The 19,389-nt window shown below is 41.4% G+C and overlaps 1 protein-coding gene and 2 long non-coding RNA genes across 3 annotated transcripts; 1 reads left to right on the plus strand and 2 right to left on the minus strand.

Annotated features, from left to right (window-relative positions):
• The first annotated feature begins 5,892 nt into the window (after positions 1 to 5,892).
• On the plus strand, positions 5,893 to 11,777 carry LOC127306896 (uncharacterized). The gene is made up of 2 exons (XM_051337600.2): positions 5,893 to 6,284; positions 11,583 to 11,777. Exons 1-2 carry the CDS (start codon positions 6,056 to 6,058, stop codon positions 11,654 to 11,656), a joined length of 303 nt encoding a protein of 100 aa, XP_051193560.1. The 5' UTR covers positions 5,893 to 6,055; the 3' UTR covers positions 11,657 to 11,777.
• On the minus strand, positions 6,694 to 8,375 carry LOC139832098 (uncharacterized). Its single transcript, XR_011746653.1, has 4 exons — positions 8,063 to 8,375; positions 7,773 to 7,993; positions 7,259 to 7,519; positions 6,694 to 7,174 (listed from the first exon to the last, which is right to left on the minus strand). It is a non-coding gene; the product is annotated as an uncharacterized lncRNA (long non-coding RNA).
• On the minus strand, positions 8,381 to 9,462 carry LOC139832097 (uncharacterized). Its single transcript, XR_011746652.1, has 3 exons — positions 9,134 to 9,462; positions 8,949 to 9,015; positions 8,381 to 8,472 (listed from the first exon to the last, which is right to left on the minus strand). It is a non-coding gene; the product is annotated as an uncharacterized lncRNA (long non-coding RNA).
• Positions 11,778 to 19,389: the final 7,612 nt, after the last annotated feature.

Genomic DNA, 19,389 nt, shown 5'->3' on the forward strand with positions numbered 1-19,389 from the left:
ACCAACACCTTGATCAGCGTATAGTTTGGCTCAAGCTCGAGTAGCGACCTTTAACCTTGGCCCAAACTGTATTCGCCAAAGATTCTATGAGCTAATAGGTACCATAACTATTTAACTTCTAAAATTGCCGATGTATGTGCGTACTCTTAGAACAGGAGCAGGTCATACTTTTCTTGCATTCTACTCTGGCCTCTAGTTTTTGCTGAAACATTTTTTTCTTAGATAGATTTTTGTATATGAAACATTTTTTTCGAGTTCGTATGCAAAAATTATTGCCATCTTACCAAAGGAAAACAATTTTTATGCAAAATAAGTCAAAATTCATGTTTGTTATTTTTAATAATAACTAGATCACCTAACATACCTACATCTGATTTTTAATTTTTAATTTTCTATCATTTTATTTTGTATTTTACATTTCTAAAAAGGAGGATCCACGGGGGGTGGAGCAAAAAAATCTAAAAAGTCTTTAGTCCCTGTTGATGTCTCCAACTAGGACTAAAGTACTAAAGAGGCTCACACCGGCCGCAGCCTGCCGCAACCCTTTAGTCCCAGTTGGTATCTCCATCTTGCAATGGCCTTTACACAATGTCACCAACTTGTAGCTGATTTGATTTCTTAACATGAATTGGCTTTTCGTTGCGCCAAGTGAATAGTATTTCCTTGGTACGAAGGTGAAGCTTGCACCTCAAATTTATGCTCTCGATATTGTAAGAATTAACGTGTTCAGAAACTACCAAGTTCGAAGCTAAATCCATAGAGATGTCGATTTCATGTAATCTAATCTTGGGATCACCAACCATAGTAGTGTGAAATGCATTATCTGACATTTTCTGAGAACGACATCCTTCATCCGTTTCATTCTATACATGCCTATGGATGATTCCTTATATGTCTTATTAGAGTGTAACTGAAAAAGAAAGAAATATGTTAAAAACAATAAAACATAAGCGGTAACTGCAATTGACACGTCGAACTATCTAGTCCCTTCTAAAGTGTAACTTGAATAATCATCCTTCTTCTTCCAAAAAAAATTGATTCTCATCCTCCAACATTGTTTGGATAAAATCTAAGCAACGACTAGGAAGGAGATAAAGAATATTTTTTCACATATATTTAATCAGTATATGTATTTTCATAAATATATCCCAACGACTTATAATTAGGAACAAGGGGAGTATCATAGAGAGTTTCGTATCAAGGTGGAAAGTCGAACAAGATATTCTGTAACTAATACCTACACTATTCTCCACTATAATCATGTAATGCGCCAGAAAAGTTTATATATCACAAAGATGAAAACCATGTAAATGAAATGGGATGAACATAAACAGAAACTAAAGAATACAATAATGTGCATAACTACAAATGCATGTGTGGGACTAAAATAGCCAGAGCTTTGTCAAAACAAACATACCTTATCCAATCATATCAAGAAGTCTTATAATGGTTGTACGTACCGACACCTCAGCCTATAGTTTGGCTCAAGCTCGACAAGCGACCTTGAACCTTGGTCCAAATTGTATTCATCCAAGGCTCTACGAGCTAATAGGTACCGTAACTATTTAACTTTTTAATTACCGATGTATGTGCCCGCTCTTAGAACAGGAGCAGGTTGCTCTTTTCTTGCATTCGACTCAGTCCTCCAGCCTTTACTGAAACATTTTTCACGTAGATAAATTTTCATATATTAAATTTTTATTTCTAGTTCGTATACAAAAGTTATTGCCATCTTACTGAAAAATACCTTTTTTCAAAATAATTCAAAATTAATGTTTGTTATTTTTCATAATAACTAGATCACCTAACCTACCTACATCTAAAAGGATTTTTAATACTTAATGTCCTATCATTTTCTTTTGTATTTTGGGAAGCTGAAAAAGGCGATCCAAGGGGGTGTGTGGAGAAAATAAACTAGAAATTATTTAGTCTTGGTTGGTGTCTCCAATCGGGACGAAAAAGGCTCGCACCGGCCGCAGCCTGCCGCAAACCCTTTAGTCCCGGTTGGTATCTCCATCATGCAATGGAATGTACATAATGTCACCGATTTGTTGCTGATTTGCTTTCTTACATGAATTAGTTCTGCACTGGGCCAAGTGAATAGTATTTCGTTGGCACGAAGGTGAAGGTTGCACTTCAATTTGATGCTCTCAATATTGTAAGAATTAACATGGAGATGCTGATTTCATGTAATCAAATCTTGGGATCACCAACCATAGTAGTGCGAAAATAATTATCTGGCCATTTGCTGAGAACGACATCCTTCATCCGTTTCATTCCATACATGCATGTTGAAGATTCTTATATGTCTTTTTAGAGTGTAACTGTAAAATCCAGAAATATGCTAGAAAATAAAACATAAGACGTAACTGCAATTGCCACGTCAAACTATCTAGTCCCTTCTAAAGTGTAACTTTAATACTTATCCCTCTTCTTCCAAACAAAATTGATGCTTATCTTCTAACATTGATTGGTTTAAGTCTAAGCAAGGAACTAGGAACGAGATAAACAATATTTTTTCACATGTATTTAATCAGTATATGTCTTTTCATAAATATATCACAAAACGTCTTATATTTAGGAACGGATGGAGTATTATAGAGTGCTTCGTATCAAGGTGGAAAGTCGAACAAGATAGTCGAACAAGATATTCAGTAACTAGTGCCTACACTATTCTCCATTACAATCATGTAATGTGCCGGAAAAATTTATATATCACAAAGATGGAAACCATGTAAATTAAATGGGATGGACATAATTGGAAACCAAAGAATACAATAATGTGCATAACTACATATAAATGTATGGTACTAATATAACGAGGAATTTTACAAAACAAGCATACCTTATCCAATCATATTAAGAAGTCTTATGATGGTTCTACCAATACCTCAGCTTATAGTTTGGCTCAAGCTCGACTAGCGACGTTGAACCTTGGCCCAAAATGTATTCGTCCAAGGCTCTACGACTTAATAGGTACTGTAACTATTTAACTATTTAAACTGCCGATGTATGTGCCTACCCTTAGAACAGGAGCAGGTCACTCTTGCATTCTAGTCGGGCCTCCAGCCGTTACCTAAACATTTTTCGCGAAGATAGAGTTTTATATATTAAACATTTTTTTGAGTACGTATGCAAAAGTTATTGCCATCTTACAAATAAATACATATTTATTTTTGAAAAATAATTCAAAATTCATGTTTTAAATTTTTTATAATAACTAGATCACCTAACCTACCTACATATAAAAGAATTTTTATTTTGAATTTTCTATCATTTTATTTTGTAGTTTACAAAGCTGATAAGGTGATCCACCGGGGAGGAGTGTGGAGCAAAAAAACCTAGAAAGTCTTTAGTCACATTTGGTGTCTCCAAACGGGACTAAAGGTACCTCTAGTCCCGTTTGGAGACACCAACTGGGACTAAAGAGGCTCGCACCGGCTGTAGTATGTAGCAACCCCTTTACTCCCGATTGGTTTTTCCATCTTCGAATGGCCTGCACACAATGTCACCATTTTGTAGCTGATTTGCTTTCTTAACTAGAATTAGCTCTTTACTGCATCAAGTGAATAGTATTTTTATGGCACGAAGGTGAAGGTTGCACTTCAAATTTATGCTCTCTATATTGTAAGAATTAACATGTTCATAAAATAACCCAGTTCGATGCTAAATCCATGGGGATGCCGATTTCATGTAATCTAATGTTGGGATCACCACCCATAGTAGTGTGAAATGTATTATCTGGCCGTTTGCTAAGAATGGCATCCTTCATCCATTTCATTGCATACATTGTCTTGATGAGTCCTTCTATGTCTTTTTAGAGTGTAACCTCAAAAGACAAAAATATACTACAAACAATAACACATAAGCGGTAACTACAATTGCAATGCCAAACTATCTACTCCCTCCTAAAGTGTAACTTGAGTACTCATCCTTCTTGTTCCAAACAAAATTGATGTTGATCCTCCAACATTGATTGGATTAAATTTAAGAAGCTACTAGGAAGGAGATAAACAATATTTTGTCACATGTATTTAATCACTACTTGTCTTTTCATAAATATATCCCAAAACGTCTTATATTTAGGAATTGAGGGAGTATTATAGAGCGCTTCATATCACGTTGGAAAGTCGAACAAGGTATTCAGTAACTAGTGCTTACACTATTCCCCACTACCATAATCTAATGTGTCAGAAAAATTTATAGATCACAAAGATGAAAACCATGTAAACGAAAAGGGATGGACATGAACAGAAACCAAAGACTACAGTAATGTGCATAATTACATATAACTACATACGCATGTGTGGGAACAAAATAACTAGGAGTTCTTCAAAACAAACATACCTTATCCAATGAAATTCAGAAGTGGTTCTACCAACACCTCAGTGTATAGTTTGGGTCAAGCTTGACTAGCGAGCTTGAACCTTGGCCCAAACTGTATTCGCCGAAGGCTCTACGAGTATCGTAACTATTTAACTTTTAAAATTACCGATGTATGTGCCTACTCTTAGAACAAGAGTAGGTTGCAGTTTTCTTGCATTTTGACTCGGGCCTCTATCCTTTATCAAATTTTTTCCGCTTAGATATATTTTCATATATTAAACATTTTTTTTAGTTCGGATGCAAAAGTTATTGCCATCTTACCAAAATATACATTTTTTTTCAAAATAAGGCATGTTTGTTATTTTTCACAATAACTAGATCACCTAACCTACCTACATCAGAAAAGATTTTTTATTTTTTAATTTTATATCTTTTTTTTGTATTTTACAAAGCAAAAAAGGCGATCTACCATAGGACCATCAGTCCCAATTGGGGACACCAACCGGGACTAAAGAGGCTTCCGTCGGTCGTAGTCTGCAGCGAGCCCTTTAGTCCCGGTTGATTTTTCAATCCTGCAATGTCACCAATTTGTAGCTGATTTGCTTTCTTAACATGAATTAGCTCTTCTTTGCATCGAGTCAATAGTATCTCCTTGGCACGATGGTGAAGGTTGCACTTCAAATTTATGCTCTATATATTGTAAGAATTAACATGTTCAGAAACAACGAAGTTCAAAGCTAAATCCATGGAGATGTCGATTTCATGTAATCTAATGTTGGAGCACCAACCATATATAGTAGTGTGATTTGGATGCATGTAAGATGCCTACATGAACTTGGTAGTTTATTATATGAAAATCCTTATTATATACAACTTTATTATATTTATAAGTGCAAAAGTTCTTGTTTTATACCTTATTGTGTAGGAAATAGGCAAATACATAAGGAAACCAATCATTATGGTGAAATCTGGAGTTTCCTGAAATGTGTCCCTGCAGTACTCTTTCCGAAGATGGCCCCGAAGGCAGATCAAATGAAAAAATGCCAATTGACAAGGTTGTAGGGAAATTTATTCTCTTGCTTTTAGACATAAAATTCGCCCCAATCAAAGTCCGGATGCCCCCGTGGTCGACATGTTACTGAAGAGTACAGAGGCAGTTTCGGAAACCCGAAAATATGAGATGTGATTGTCTCAAACTCCTTTCATATTTGGGAATTTCGGCAAAGTTGTAACATCCCTGTTTGAAATAAAGTGACCTATCACTCTTTGCATCATGTAAAATTCACTCAGAAATTTTCGCGTTAAAATAAAACCCGCAACCCTAACAGTGTGTTTCATCTGTGTGTTGTTCATCTGTTCGAAACCCTAAAAGTAGTACTTGTGCTAATCATGAGTTGCTCAATTTTTGATACAGAAAATGTTGGCACAACATTTTTTGAAAGTTTAGGGTTGTTAAAACAGTCCAGAACATCACATTGTTTGCTTTCTAGAGTTGTTCTTTTTCTGCAGAGAAAACACCAAAGGCCAGGGGGCTTTTTAGATTTTGCCCTGTGTCTTCTTCCCTTGCCAGGCAGGCACCTGCGTGCCCTGCCGTGGAGGCCAGCGCGGCCACCTCCTGCTGCCGCTCCTCGACGTGGAGGACGACCCGGCGCCCTCCCTCGCGCCTCTCTCCTCTCTCCCTCGGTCCCTCTCACTTCCCCTGGTGCTCTCTCTCTCTCCCGAAATCCCCATGGCGACCAAACCCTCGTGCTCGCCGGCCGCCGTTTTTCTCCGCCGCCCCACGCCGAGCCACCACCGCCACCAGCTCCGCCTCGTCCTTCTGCCCCTCCCCGTCGAAGGAATCGACGAGGGGAGGTCGCAGGAGCCCTCGCCGCACCCTTCTTCCCCGACGCCGGCTGCCCCCGCCGCTGCCGTTCCCGACCTCCTCCGCCGTCACCACCTTGTCCGACAACCCCGTGGTGAGCCTCCGGTGCCGATGCGCCCCTCCCCTTCCTCTCCCCCTCCCAGTCGCCGCCGCCTCGCGCACCCGTGTCCGGCCATGGCGCTGCTCGCCGGCGCGGCCGCTCCGGCGACCAAATCCGGGCGGCACCGCCACCCTTCGACTCGCCGCGACGAGGCGCTCCTAACGCGCCAAACGCCGCATCCGCGGACGCCCTGGAGCGCCTGCGTTGCCCGTCGCCGGCGCCGGCGGTGGACTCCGGTGCGACCCGGTGCCAAGTGGCTTTTTCTTTTTGTTTTTGTTTGTTTTTTCTGTAAAATAAAAATATATGACCGTGGGCCCTGTTGTCAGGATTTTGATAATTTCTGGAATTACAGAAAATGGATAAAAAAATTGTAAAATTAATAAGTACTAGTTGAATGCCCGTGCGTTGCTACGGAATAATAAAAATAAAAACTATAAAAATAATTATTAGATGGATTTATAATGGTGACATCATATAGATTGGAGAAAAAGCTCCAGCACTCTATCTAATCTCCATATGCACAAGCGAATCCTAAACAAAGAATTAAAACTCCACCCTAAGAATTGGAATTTAGAGTAATGAATATGTATTTAACTTGTATTGATTGATGTTTACAGGGTATAACATATAGACTGCAGTGCATCAACTAAATACAGGGCACGATCACATGCCTAATCTGCTACTAAAAACACCAAAATCTCTGGAGGCTCATGCAGCTTTACACCCAAGTATGCATGTTTTTTGTAGGCACAACAAAAGGGATTCATCGATCCGAGCACCACATTAGTTGCAAAGATTGAACAGTTGCAGAGAGAGAGAGGGGGGAGAGAGAGAGAGAGAGAGCGCTGAGCATGAGGTACAGGTCCAGATTCCGGAGCTCGTGCCTAAAACAGAAAGACAGAGAGTCCCCATGATAAATTCAGAGGTAATCACCCATAATTCACACAAAGACAGGGAATTCTGTGCACCTGCCGAAGCTGCGCCTGACGGTGACGCTCAGCAATTCGGACTGGGCCTCTAAAAGAAGCTTCTTCAGCGCCGCCAGGAGCTTGCACCCAAGGCTAAGGGAGCTAGTCCCCTGGTCTCTGATGGATGGGAGAATGGAGACGTCCTGAGTTTGTCGGGCTCTTGTTATAGGTCTTGCAATCCATGACGAGCAACGGTGGCCTCTTATCATCGTTGAAGGAGTCCAGGAACACCTCGCCCACGACCAACCGCCCATGTGCGACCTAGAAGCAGTTATCAACCTAGAAGTGGTTTTCGAGGCTTGATTTGCTCTGACCCGACAAGGAAGGCCGGGAACAAGCTAACTATACTAAATGACACAAGCACTAACTATGCTGAATGAATAAAGTTCTAGATAAGAAGTTAATATACCAAGAGATTGCAAAAGGTAATGCTGAATAAATTCCAGTAGCTCTCTCTATGATACAAATCTTTCGATGGAAATCACAGGGTTTGAACAGAGTGGCATCAGTATACCTTCTAGAGCAATTTTTTTTAGAAAATCATCCCAAACATCCAGGAAATGATGACAGTCAAGAAGAATCGAACTCCAACATACTGACAGTTGCTCTAGTATCATCAATTTTGTTTCCACGAGCAAGCGAGAAACTGAGCGATGGCGGAGCATACTTCCTAGAGACGAAGAACTGGATTCATTGTTCAGTTTGCTCAAGGTCTTGACGATTTCTTTGGTCTGCCTGAAATGCATCACAAACATGTGAGTGGCAGAAAGGTGAATATAAAGTGAGTGTGGAATTAAAACTTACTTATATTTACAGAAGTAACTTCGACTGTCGATAGTATATAGCAAAACCAACTACATGGATTTGCTCCATTTGAGTATTTGTGGCGTCCATCATCCATGTAAAAGCATTATAGTCATCCCTGATTTTAGGTACTTCGGGAATTTTATGCTTGTGAACTTAAGTAACTACAATGGTCTTGTGTAATTGTGTAAGTTCCTCGAGGAAGGAAACAAGAATATATGTGCTTATACTACTTACAAGAGACACCAGGGCCGTGAAACAAAATAGACAATTTTGTATTTAAGTGCTTGGAGTACCACATATCATCAAATTGACATCATGTGATACTAAATCAAGATTTTCATGGCTTTATCTTGTGTTCTGAAGAGGCAGCAAAGAAGATATGAAAGTTGATCTTCTTGATTTGCAGCCTATACAAGAATACAACAACAACAAAGTAAATCCTTTAAATTTCTCTAATAATAAAAAAGTACTGCATCTAACAATGAACAACCAAAAATAAACTTATATGAGCGATCTGTATAGAAGAATTAACCAAGATACATAGAATAGCTAAGTAGTCACCTTCAGTAAGTTGTCAAGTAAATGTCCAAGCATGTCGATCAAACAGAGTAATTTTTTAGCAACAAAACTATCCAAGCATTGCCAAATTAATGCTTTTTATGAGATAATCATCCAACATGTGATGGGCATTCCAAGTATCTGTGCGGCTAGTTAAATCTCAACGACTACAGCAAGCATGCTGTCAGTTTCTATCAACCAAAGAATAGAGAACTAAATGGACTATCGACCACCAGAAGAGCATGCATAGTCCTAAGCATAAAATGATGGGGCTGGATAGATGTTGCCACTAAACATTTAAATACAGACAATTGTATAATTTTACCGCAAGTGTTTTGCCCCATCCAAATCCATGTCAGTCTCCTCTAGTATCAAACCTCTGCACAGTTCATCTGAAGAAAGAAACAAACTATTTACATAGAATACATCAAAAGAACAAAAAAGGAGATGTTGTACACAATTATCATGAACAAAAATATTAGATGGGGTCATTTTCTGAAATGTACGCACCATTTAACTTCCCAGCATCTGGTTGTTCCATATAAGAATAGAGGCGCCCACGAGAAACTGACAAAAGAATTGATCTTGAGAATTCATAAGCAACAATTACATTTTGGATATGAAAGTTAATGGAAGAAAAGATATCAATATTTTGAGCTCCATGCCAATGTCCTACTATCCAAATGCTCTAGCCACCACTTAGGTTGACTGGACATAGATTACAACCAATTAGGATGAAAACAAGGCCGACCGGCCATGGGAGTTGAGAAAGACGGCAAGATGATTACACCCTACGCGTCCTCAGGCCCGTTCATCCTTATGCCGCCTCACGCGCCTATGAATACAAATAACACTTGGTAAGAAATCATAATGAACCATGCAGATATATCAGCCACATGTAAAATGTAGAAAAGTTTATTAAACTAAAAGGCATAAACTTTATGTGAGGAATGAAAAAATCTTATAATTGAGTTATTATTATTATATCAGAAACAGAGAGATAAAGGAAAAAAGGCACCCTACGCGTCCTCAGGCCCGTTCATCCTTATACCACCTCACGCGCCCGTGAATACAAATAAAACTTGTTAAGAAATCATAATGAACCATGCAGATATATCAGCCACATGTAAAATGTAGAAAAGTTGATTAAAAACTAAAAGGCATAAACATTATGTGAGGAATGAAAAAAATCTTGTCATTAAGATATTATTATTATATCAGGTAAACAGAGAGATAGAGGAAAAAAAGGCTTTTTATACACAGGTTGAGGTACCTCTTGTTGTGCTCAACAGAATCAATCACTTCACTACCATCATAGACGTGTTTATGCTCGTGAGTAACCTAAAATAAATAATACATATCATAAAGTAAAATATATATTCATTACCATAGAGTTATTCTCTCTCTGAACATAGATTCAGAATTCAAACATATAAATTCACCATGAATGCAGCTACCCAGTCCCGTTAGAGTTAAGATGTTTGCTTCAAATTCATAGGTACCTTTAAGAACAATGTCTCCACCTGCAGCGCAATTACAGCCTCAATGCAACTCCATATCATCAGAATTCAGAATCGCCAAACTTATATCACTCTTAATTCAGGTCAGAATCAGAGAAGGCAAGACATGATTCACCTAAAATAATAACTATTAAGTCATTAAGTCATGATAATATATGTACATCTCTCTTGTATAAGTTCTGCCATTACCTCAGCTTGATACAGTCCAAAGAACAATATAAGTTGCCACCAAGCATGAAACAAACAATTGGTGAACAAGCAGCAAAGAACAAGAGTAACATGTAGAGGACAGATTCATCTATGTTTCTCAATTTAATAACATCCTAATGTACCAATACAATAAGAAACTCAGTCTAACTCTTAACAGCAGAAGCTTGATTGAACAAAGACATTAGAAGATCATTTTGCAAGTACCATATCACTGGGGCATCGCATCAATCAAAACAACCAAACCTGCATAGTTGTACATGCAAATCGCCCGGAGCAGAGGCTATGGTTGTGCGCAGGAGGCCAAATTCGAGTGGACAGGGACCGGCTACCTGACTTCAGCCCTCCCTTCCTGATTCTCGCCGCCACACCCGCCTCGGGTTTGCACGGCCGCCTCGCCTGCGAGCCATCGCCGCCGCGCCTGCGAGCCGCCACACCAGCCACACCCGCCCTGGCCTTGCTTGTTCGCCTGCGAGCCGCCGCTACTGGACCTAGTTCCCGTTGACGAGGCCTCTAAGCCTGGTACTCGTCGCTGTCGCGCCGACGATTGGAGAAACGAGGAAGATGAGAGGAGAGGAACAGAGAAATGAATGAAGCCCGAGCAGCGAGGATGACATCATTGCCATGTCTCCCGTGGAGAGTAGTTTGGAAAGATAATTAATTTGACATTAATTAATTGTGTATCAAATCCTCAACATTCCGTTCGCTTTCCCGTGATTCCAGCCATTCTTTCGTTTTTCCAAACAGTGATTGTACTAACAAAGGAAGGAGGGACCTCACGGTGAAAGTGGATCTGATGGACGGACCGATGTTGAGCGGAGGGGTTGATGTTATATTGGACGGCCCGGATGATTTTAATGACGACCGCAAAGTGCGTTGAGTGTCAAACGACCAACTCCCATTTAATAGTAAAGAAATTCATTTTAAATCATAAAAATATAAAATAATATATCAAAATGATCAGAAAAATAAGATCTACATTTTGGAATACAAATCAAAGTCATTTGAACAACTTCATTTCACAAGTTTGTTAGAACAAGAAATAACCCCCTTAAGTGATGTCCGGGATTTACCAGAACGCCATTCTTCGAGCGTTCCAGTCCCGATTAAATCGCCCGGTAGTTCATAGGTTTTACTTCTTGCAACTTAAATTGTCATCCATGATGATTGCTTGCATCAATGCCATGCTTGAATGTTATTTCTACTTTTTCGGTGTTGCTTCTTCTCGATAGAGCACGAGTCCGAGATGGAGGTCGATAACGCCACCGAGCAGTACAACTCCGTCGACAGTCAAGGCAAGCCCTAACCTGGTCCATACTTGTTTTACAAATGTTTCCATTCTGGTTCTTACATATTGCATCCGATTCCACTGCCTTTTATCGCTAGGTAGAGTTATACCTATTTGATGCATGTTATTACCTTGAAGCCACAACACTCCTACCCCATGCTCCTAGCATACCTAGGCTAAGCTAGAATGCATCGCTAGAGCCTTTATATTTGTTGTGCTTAGCAATGCTTAGTTTATGCGCTTTCACTCCAGTCTTCGGACTGGAGCTTCAAATGATTCTAGTATGACAGGATGACGTGGAAAGTGTATATGGTATGAGTGGTATAATATGCTTAAAAAGGTGTGGACGAGAGGCCACATTGGGATGTGGTGGGTTGTTTTGTTCTACCACCCTAGGACCCGAGTTCTTGTCACTTGATCCAAGACTGGGCGTACAGCCACACGTGGAGGTGTGGGACTCCCATCGACCAACTAACTTGATTAGATCTATCCATGAGCTACCTAGTTTGAGCGTTCCATTTGCCATACGCATGAGGATGGAAAAACATTTGCAAAGAGGTGCATACATACAGGGACGTGGCCGGGGTTGGCTGGGGGTTAGAGTCCCTGGGGTTAAAGTCCCTAGGAAACCAACCTCCGCACACAACGAACGGTTCCGCGTCGGAGACGGGCGACTTACGGTGGCGGGTTAAAACCTTTTGCCGTGGCTCATGGAATAGGTCGATGCAAGGTAAAGGTTGTAGTTGATCGCTTTCATTGGTGTCCCCTGCAAGGGTATCAATGGAAATGGTCGTCACGTGTGGATACAACTTGTACACCACAGCAGGGTTAAATATTTTTGAAAAGTCGTGTCTGATGACCCACAAGTATAGGGGGTGTATCGTAGTATTTTCGATAAATAAGAGTGTCGAACCCAATGAGGAGCAGAAGGTGTTGACAAGCAGTTTCAATGAAGTATTCACTGTAAATGCTCACAGACAAGTATTCAGGGGTTTTTATGTAGCAGATAAATAAACTACGAGTAAGTAAAGTGCAAGAGAAATAATTGCAGCGAGTGGCCCAATCATTTTTTAGCACAAAGGACAAGCCGGTTTGTTTACTTATAATGACCAAACGTTCTTGAGGACACACGGGAATTTAGTCTAGTGCTTTCGCTTTATATAGCTGATTAATCTTCATTGTTTTGATAAGTGTTGTGTGTGTGAACCTATGCTAATGCACCACCCTTCCTAGGACTAATACATACTTGTGATTATACCCCTTGCAAGCATCCGCAACTACAAGAAAGTAATTAAGATAAATCTAACCATAGCTTTAAACTCTGAGGTCCTGCTATCACTCCTGCATCGATATACCAACGGGGGTTCAAGTTTCTGTCACTCCGGCAACCCCGCAATTGGCAAACGAATACAAGATGTATTCCCCTAGGCCCATAAAGGTAGTCGACGTTCACATGACACCACTAGAAGAATGACACCACAACTTAAATATCATAACATTGAATATTACTCAACCATAATTCACTACTAACATTTAGACTTCACCCATGTCCTCAAGAACTAAACGAACTACTCACGAGACATCATATGGAACATGATCAAAGGTGATATGATGATGAATAACAATCTGAACATAAACCTTGGTTCAATGGTTTCACTCAATAGCATCAATAACAAGTAGAAATCAATACCGGGAGAGTTTCCCCTATCAAACAATCAAGATCCAACCCTAATTGTTACAGCGGTGACGACGTGTGATGACCCACAAGTATAGGGGATCGCAACAGTCTTTGAGGGAAGTAAAACCCAATTTATTGATTCGACACAAGGGGAGACAAAGAACACTTGGAAGCCTTAACAACGGAGTTGTCAATTCAGCTGCACCTGGAAACAGACTTGCTCGCAAGAGTTTATCAGTAGTAACAGTTTTATAGCAGTAGCAGTAGTGAAATAACAGCAGCAGAGTAACACAGACAGCAGTAGTGATTATAGTAAACAGCAGGATTAAAATACTGTAGGCACGGGGACGGATGAACGGGCGTTGCATGGATGAGAGAAACTCATGTAACAATCATAGCAGGACATTTGCAGATAATAATAAAACGGTGTCCAAGTACAAAGCAATCAATAGGCATGTGTTTCATATATAGTCGTACGTGCTCGCAATGAGAAACTTGCACAACATCTTTTGTCCTACCAGCCGGTGGCAGCCGGGCCTCAAGGGAAACTACTGGATATTAAGGTACTCCTTTTAATAGAGTACCGGAGCAAAGCATTAACACTCCGCGAACACATGTGATCCTCACATCACTACCATTCCCTCCGGTTGTCCCGATTTACATCACTTCGGGGCCATCGGTTCCGGACAACGACATGTGTATACAACTTGCGAGGTAAGATCAATAAACAATGAATATCATGATGAAACAATAACATGTTCAGATCTGAGATCATGGCACTCGGGCCCTAGTGACAAGCATTAAGCATAACAAGTTGCAACAATATCATCAAAGTACCAATTACGGACACTAGGCACTATGCCCTAACAATCTTATGCTATTACATGACCAATCTCATCCAATCCCTACCATCCCCTTCGGCCTACAGCGGGGGAATTACTCACACATGGATGGGGGAAACATGGCTGGTTGATGTAGAGGCATTGGCGGTGATGGCGGCGATGATCTCCTCCAATTCCCCGTCCCGGCGGAGTGCCAGAACGGAGACTTCTGGCTCCCGCGACGGAGTTTCGCGATGTGGCGGCGTTCTGGAGGGTTTCTGGCGACTTCGACTTCTCCCCGTGCGTTTTTAGGTCGAGGCCGATAAATAGTCCGAAGGAGGGCGTCGGAGGCCGGCCGAGGGGGCCACACCACATGGCCGCGCGGGCCCCCCCTGGGCCGCGCCGCCCTATGGTGTGGGGCCCTCGGGCCTCCACCTGGTTTGTCCTTCTGGCTCCGTCAGTTCTCTGGGAAAATAGGGCCTTCTGCATAAATTCCGAGGATTTTCCCGAAAGTTGGATTTATGCACAAAAACGAGACACCAGAACAGTTCTGCTGAAAACAGCGTTAGTCCGTGTTAGTTGTATCCAAAATACACAAATTAGAGGCAAAACAATAGCAAAAGTGTTCGGGAAAGTAGATACGTTTTGGACGTATCAACGTGCAGCAGTGGAGATGGCGGTGATGATGATGGATATGATGGTGATGACGATGGAGATGATGTCCAGCTCGATGACGGTGACGATGGCGTTGATTTCCCCCTCCGGGAGGGAATTTCCCCGACAGATCTCAGCCTGCCGGAGAGCTCTTTTCTCTCTGGTGTTTTCCGCCCCGCAGAGGCGGTTGTGACTCTTCGCGACTATCCTCTGGAGCTTAGGTTTTCGGGACGAAGAAGTACGTGAAGGAGAGGACGCCAGAGGGGGCTGTGGGCCCCCTCCCCACATGGCGGCGCGGCCAGGGCAGGGCCCGCGCCGGCCTGTGAGGGGGGCCCATGGAGGCCCTCCTCGGCTCCTCCTTTTGGCTCCCTTCGTCTTCTAGAAAAATAGGATTTTTCATATAATTTCTGTCAATTGTTGATCTTCCGAAATATTGCATTCTGACGGCGCTTTTTCCAGCAGAATCCTGACTCCGATGCATGATTCTCCAATAATCATGAAACATGCAAAATAGATGAAATAACATAAGTATCACCTCTAAATACGAAATATATCGATGAATAACAGTAAATTATGATATAAAATAGTGATGCAAAATGGACGTATCAACCCCCCCCCCCCCAAGCTTAGACTTCGCTTGTCCCCAAGCGAAACTGAACTCGGTAAACAGGACCACATGTTTATGGAGTGAAGAGTCGATAAACAAAATACGGACAAGAAGCATCATATTAATTCACACAAGACATTCTAGTGAACAACTTCCTCATATAATTCAACTTGAAACAAGTAGAAGGTAATCACAAATAAAGGTGCATAAGAAATCATAGTTGGTGATGGCAAACTTCGTTCTTGTTCAGAGAACAATTAACAGATTGTACTTATCTATCGAGCAGCGCTCTTATGTTAAAGCTTATATGGCACAACTTGCATACTCAATCATAATAATCTCCTCATAATCATTGATAACTTTCAAAGCTATATTCATTCAGATAAAACTTGTACTAAACAAGGAAGAGTAAAAGGCATGATGAAATAGATCACAATATAAATGATTTGATCACAACAACTCAAATGCTTGCTTAAGATGGAGGGAAATATGTTTACTGACTCAACATAAAGTAAAAGATAGGCCCTTCGCAGAGGGAAGCATGGATTAAATCATGTGCTAGAGCTTTTTCAGTTTTGAAATCATATAGAGAGCATAAAAGTAAAGTTTTGAGAGGTGTTTGTTGTTGTCAATGAATGGTAGTGGGTACTCTAACCCCCTTGCCAGACAAACTCTCGAAGAGCGGCTCCCATAAAGTTTTATTTTTGGTTGACACTCCTTCCAACCTTTGCTTTCACAAACCATGGCTAACTGATGCGCGTGATTGACGTATTGTCTTTTCGTTCGACACGCGTCCGTTGGGAACCCCAAGAGGAAGGTGTGATGCGCACAGCGGCAAGTTTCCCTCAGTAAGAACCAAGGTTTATCGAACCAGTAGGAGTCAAGAAGCACCTTGAAGGTTGATGGCGGCGAGATGTAGTGCGGCGCAACACCAGGGATTCCGGCGCCAACGTGGAACCTGCACAATACAAACCAAGTACTTTGCCCCAACGAAACAGCGAGGTTGTCAATCTCACCGACTTGCTGTAACAAAGGATTAGATGTATAGTGTGGAAGATGATTGTTTGCAGAAAACAGTAGAACAAGTATTGCAGTAGATTGTATTTCAGTATAGAGAATTGGACCGGGGTCCACAGTTCACTAGAGGTGTCTCTCCCATAAGATAAACAGCATGTTGGGTGAACAAATTACAGTTGGGCAATTGACAAATAGAGAGGGCATGACCATGCACATACATATTATGATGAGTATTGTGAGATTTAATTGGGCATTACGACAAAGTACATAGACCGCTATCCAGCATGCATCTATGCCTAAAAAGTCCACCTTCAGGTTATCATCCGAACCCCTTCCAGTATTAAGTTGCTAACAACAGACAATTGCATTAAGTATTGCGCGTAATGTAATCAATAACTACATCCTCGGACATAGCATCAATGTTTTATCCCTAGTGGCAACAGCACATCCATAACCTTAGAGGTTTCTGTCACTCCCCCAGATTCACGGAGACATGAACCCACTATCGAGCATAAATACTCCCTCTTGGAGTTACTAGCAAAAACTTGGCCAGAGCCTCTACTAATAACGGAGAGCATGCAAGATCATAAACAACACATAGATACAAATTGATAATCAACATAACATAGTATTCTCTATTCATCGGATCCCAACAAACACAACATATAGAATTACAGATAGATGATCTTGATCATGTTCGGCAGCTCACAAGATCCGACAATGAAGCATAATGAGGAGAAGACAACCATCTAGCTACTGCTATGGACCCATAGTCCAGGGGTAGACTACTCACACATCACTCCGGAGGCGACCATGGCGGCGTAGAGTCCTCCGGGAGATGATTCCCCTCTCCGGCAGGGTGCCGGAGGTGATCTCCTGAATCCCCCGAGATGGGATTGGTGGCGGCGGCGTCTCTGGAAGGTTTTCCGCATCGTGGCTCTCGATGCATCGGGGTTTCGCGATGAAGGCTATTTGTAGGCGGAAGGGTAGGTCAGGGGGCGTCGCGAGGGGCCCAGGAGACAGGTCGGCGCGGCCAAGGGTGGGGCCGCGCCGCCCTATCATCTGGCCGCCTCGTGGCCCCACTTCGTTGACTCTTCGGTCTTCTGGAAGCTTCGTGTGAAAATAGGCCCCTGGGCGTTGATTTCGTCCAATTCCGAGAATATTTCCTTACTACGATTTCTCAAACCAAAAACAGCAGAAAACAGCAACTGGCTCTTCGGCATCTTGTTAATAGGTTAGTTCCAGAAAATGCATAAATATGACATAAAGTATGCATAAAACATGTAGATATCATCAATAATGTGGCATGGAACATAAGAAATTCTCGATACGTCGGAGACGTATCAGCATCCCCAAGCTTAGTTTCTGCTCGTCCCGAGTAGGTAAACGATAAACAAAGATAATTTCTGGAGTGACATGCCATCATAACCTTGATCATACTATCGTAAGCATATGTAATGAATGTAGCGATCAAAAACAATGTATATGACATGAGTAAACAAATGAATCATAAAGCAAAGACTTTTCATGAATAGTACTTCAAGACAAGCATCAATAAGTCTTGCATAAGAGTTAACTCATAAAGCAATAATTCAAAGTAAAGGTATTGAAGCAACATAAAGGAAGATTAAGTTTCAGCGGTTGCTTTCAACTTGTAACATGTATATCTCATGGATATTGTCAATGTAAAGTAATATAACAAGTGCAATATGCAAGTATGTAAGAATCAATGCACAGTTCACACAAGTGTTTGCTTCTTGAGGTGGAGAGAAATAGGTGAACTGACTCAACATAAAAGTAAAAGAATGGTCCTTCAAAGAGGAAAGCATCGATTGCTATATTTGTGCTAGAGCTTTGATTTTGAAAACATATAGAGAGCATAAAAGTAAAATTTTGAGAGGTGTTTGTTGTTGTCTGATACGCGTACAGCACGCGTCCGTTGGGAACCCCAAGAGGAAGGTGTGATGCGTACAGCGGCAAGTTTTCCCTCAGTATGAAACCAAGGTTTATCGAACCAGTAGGAGCCAAGAAGCACGTTGAAGGTTGATGGCGGCGAGATGTAGTGCGGCGCAACACCAGGGATTCCGGCGCCAACGTGGAACCTGCACAACACAAACCAAGTACTTTGCCCCAACGAAACAGCGAGGTTGTCAATCTCACCGGCTTGCTGTAACAAAGGATTAGATGTATAGTGTGGATGATGATTGTTTGCGTAAAAACGGTAGAACAAGTATTGCAGTAGATTGTATTTCGATAAGAGAATTGGACCGGGGTCCACAGTTCACTAGAGGTGTCTCTCCCATAAGATAAACAGCATGTTGGGTGAACAAATTACAGTTGGGCAATTGACAAATAAAGAGGGCATGACCATGCACATACATATTATGATGAGTATTGTGAGATTTAATTGGGCATTACGACAAAGTACATAGACCGCTATCCAGCATGCATCTATGCCTAAAAAGTCCACCTTCAGGTTATCATCCGAACCCCCTCCAGTATTAAGTTGCTAACAACAGACAATTGCATTAAGTATTGCGCGTAATGTAATCAGTAACTACATCCTCGAACATAGCACCAATGTTTTATCCCTAGTGGCAACAGCACATCCATAATCTTAGAGGTTTCTCACTCCCAGTATCACGGAGACATGAACCCACTATCGAGCATAAATACTCCCTCTTGGAGTTACAAGCATCTACTTGGCCAGAGCATCTACTAGTAACGGAGAGCATGCAAGATCATAAGCAACACATAGATATAAATTGATAATCAACATAACATGGTATTCTCTATTCATCGGATCCCAACAAACACAACATATAGAATTACAGATAGATGATCTTGATCATGTTCGGCAGCTCACAAGACCCGACAATTAAGCACAATGGGGAGAAGACAACCATCTAGCTACTGCTATGGACCCATAGTCCAGGGGTAGACTACTCACACATCACTCCGGAGGCGACCATGG

This window comes from Lolium perenne, chromosome 6 (genome assembly GCF_019359855.2).
Source record: "Lolium perenne isolate Kyuss_39 chromosome 6, Kyuss_2.0, whole genome shotgun sequence".
In the NCBI taxonomy this organism is placed as follows: Eukaryota; Viridiplantae; Streptophyta; class Magnoliopsida; order Poales; family Poaceae; genus Lolium; species Lolium perenne.

Coding starts and splice junctions, on each gene's coding strand:
- LOC127306896 (XM_051337600.2), top strand. CDS start 6,056: ATGGCGACCAAACCCTCGTGCTCGCCGGCCGCCGTTTTTCTCCGCCGC. Junction 6,285..11,582: donor CCTTGTCCGACAACCCCGTG/GTGAGCCTCCGG, acceptor TCTTCTCGATAG/AGCACGAGTCCGAGATGGAG.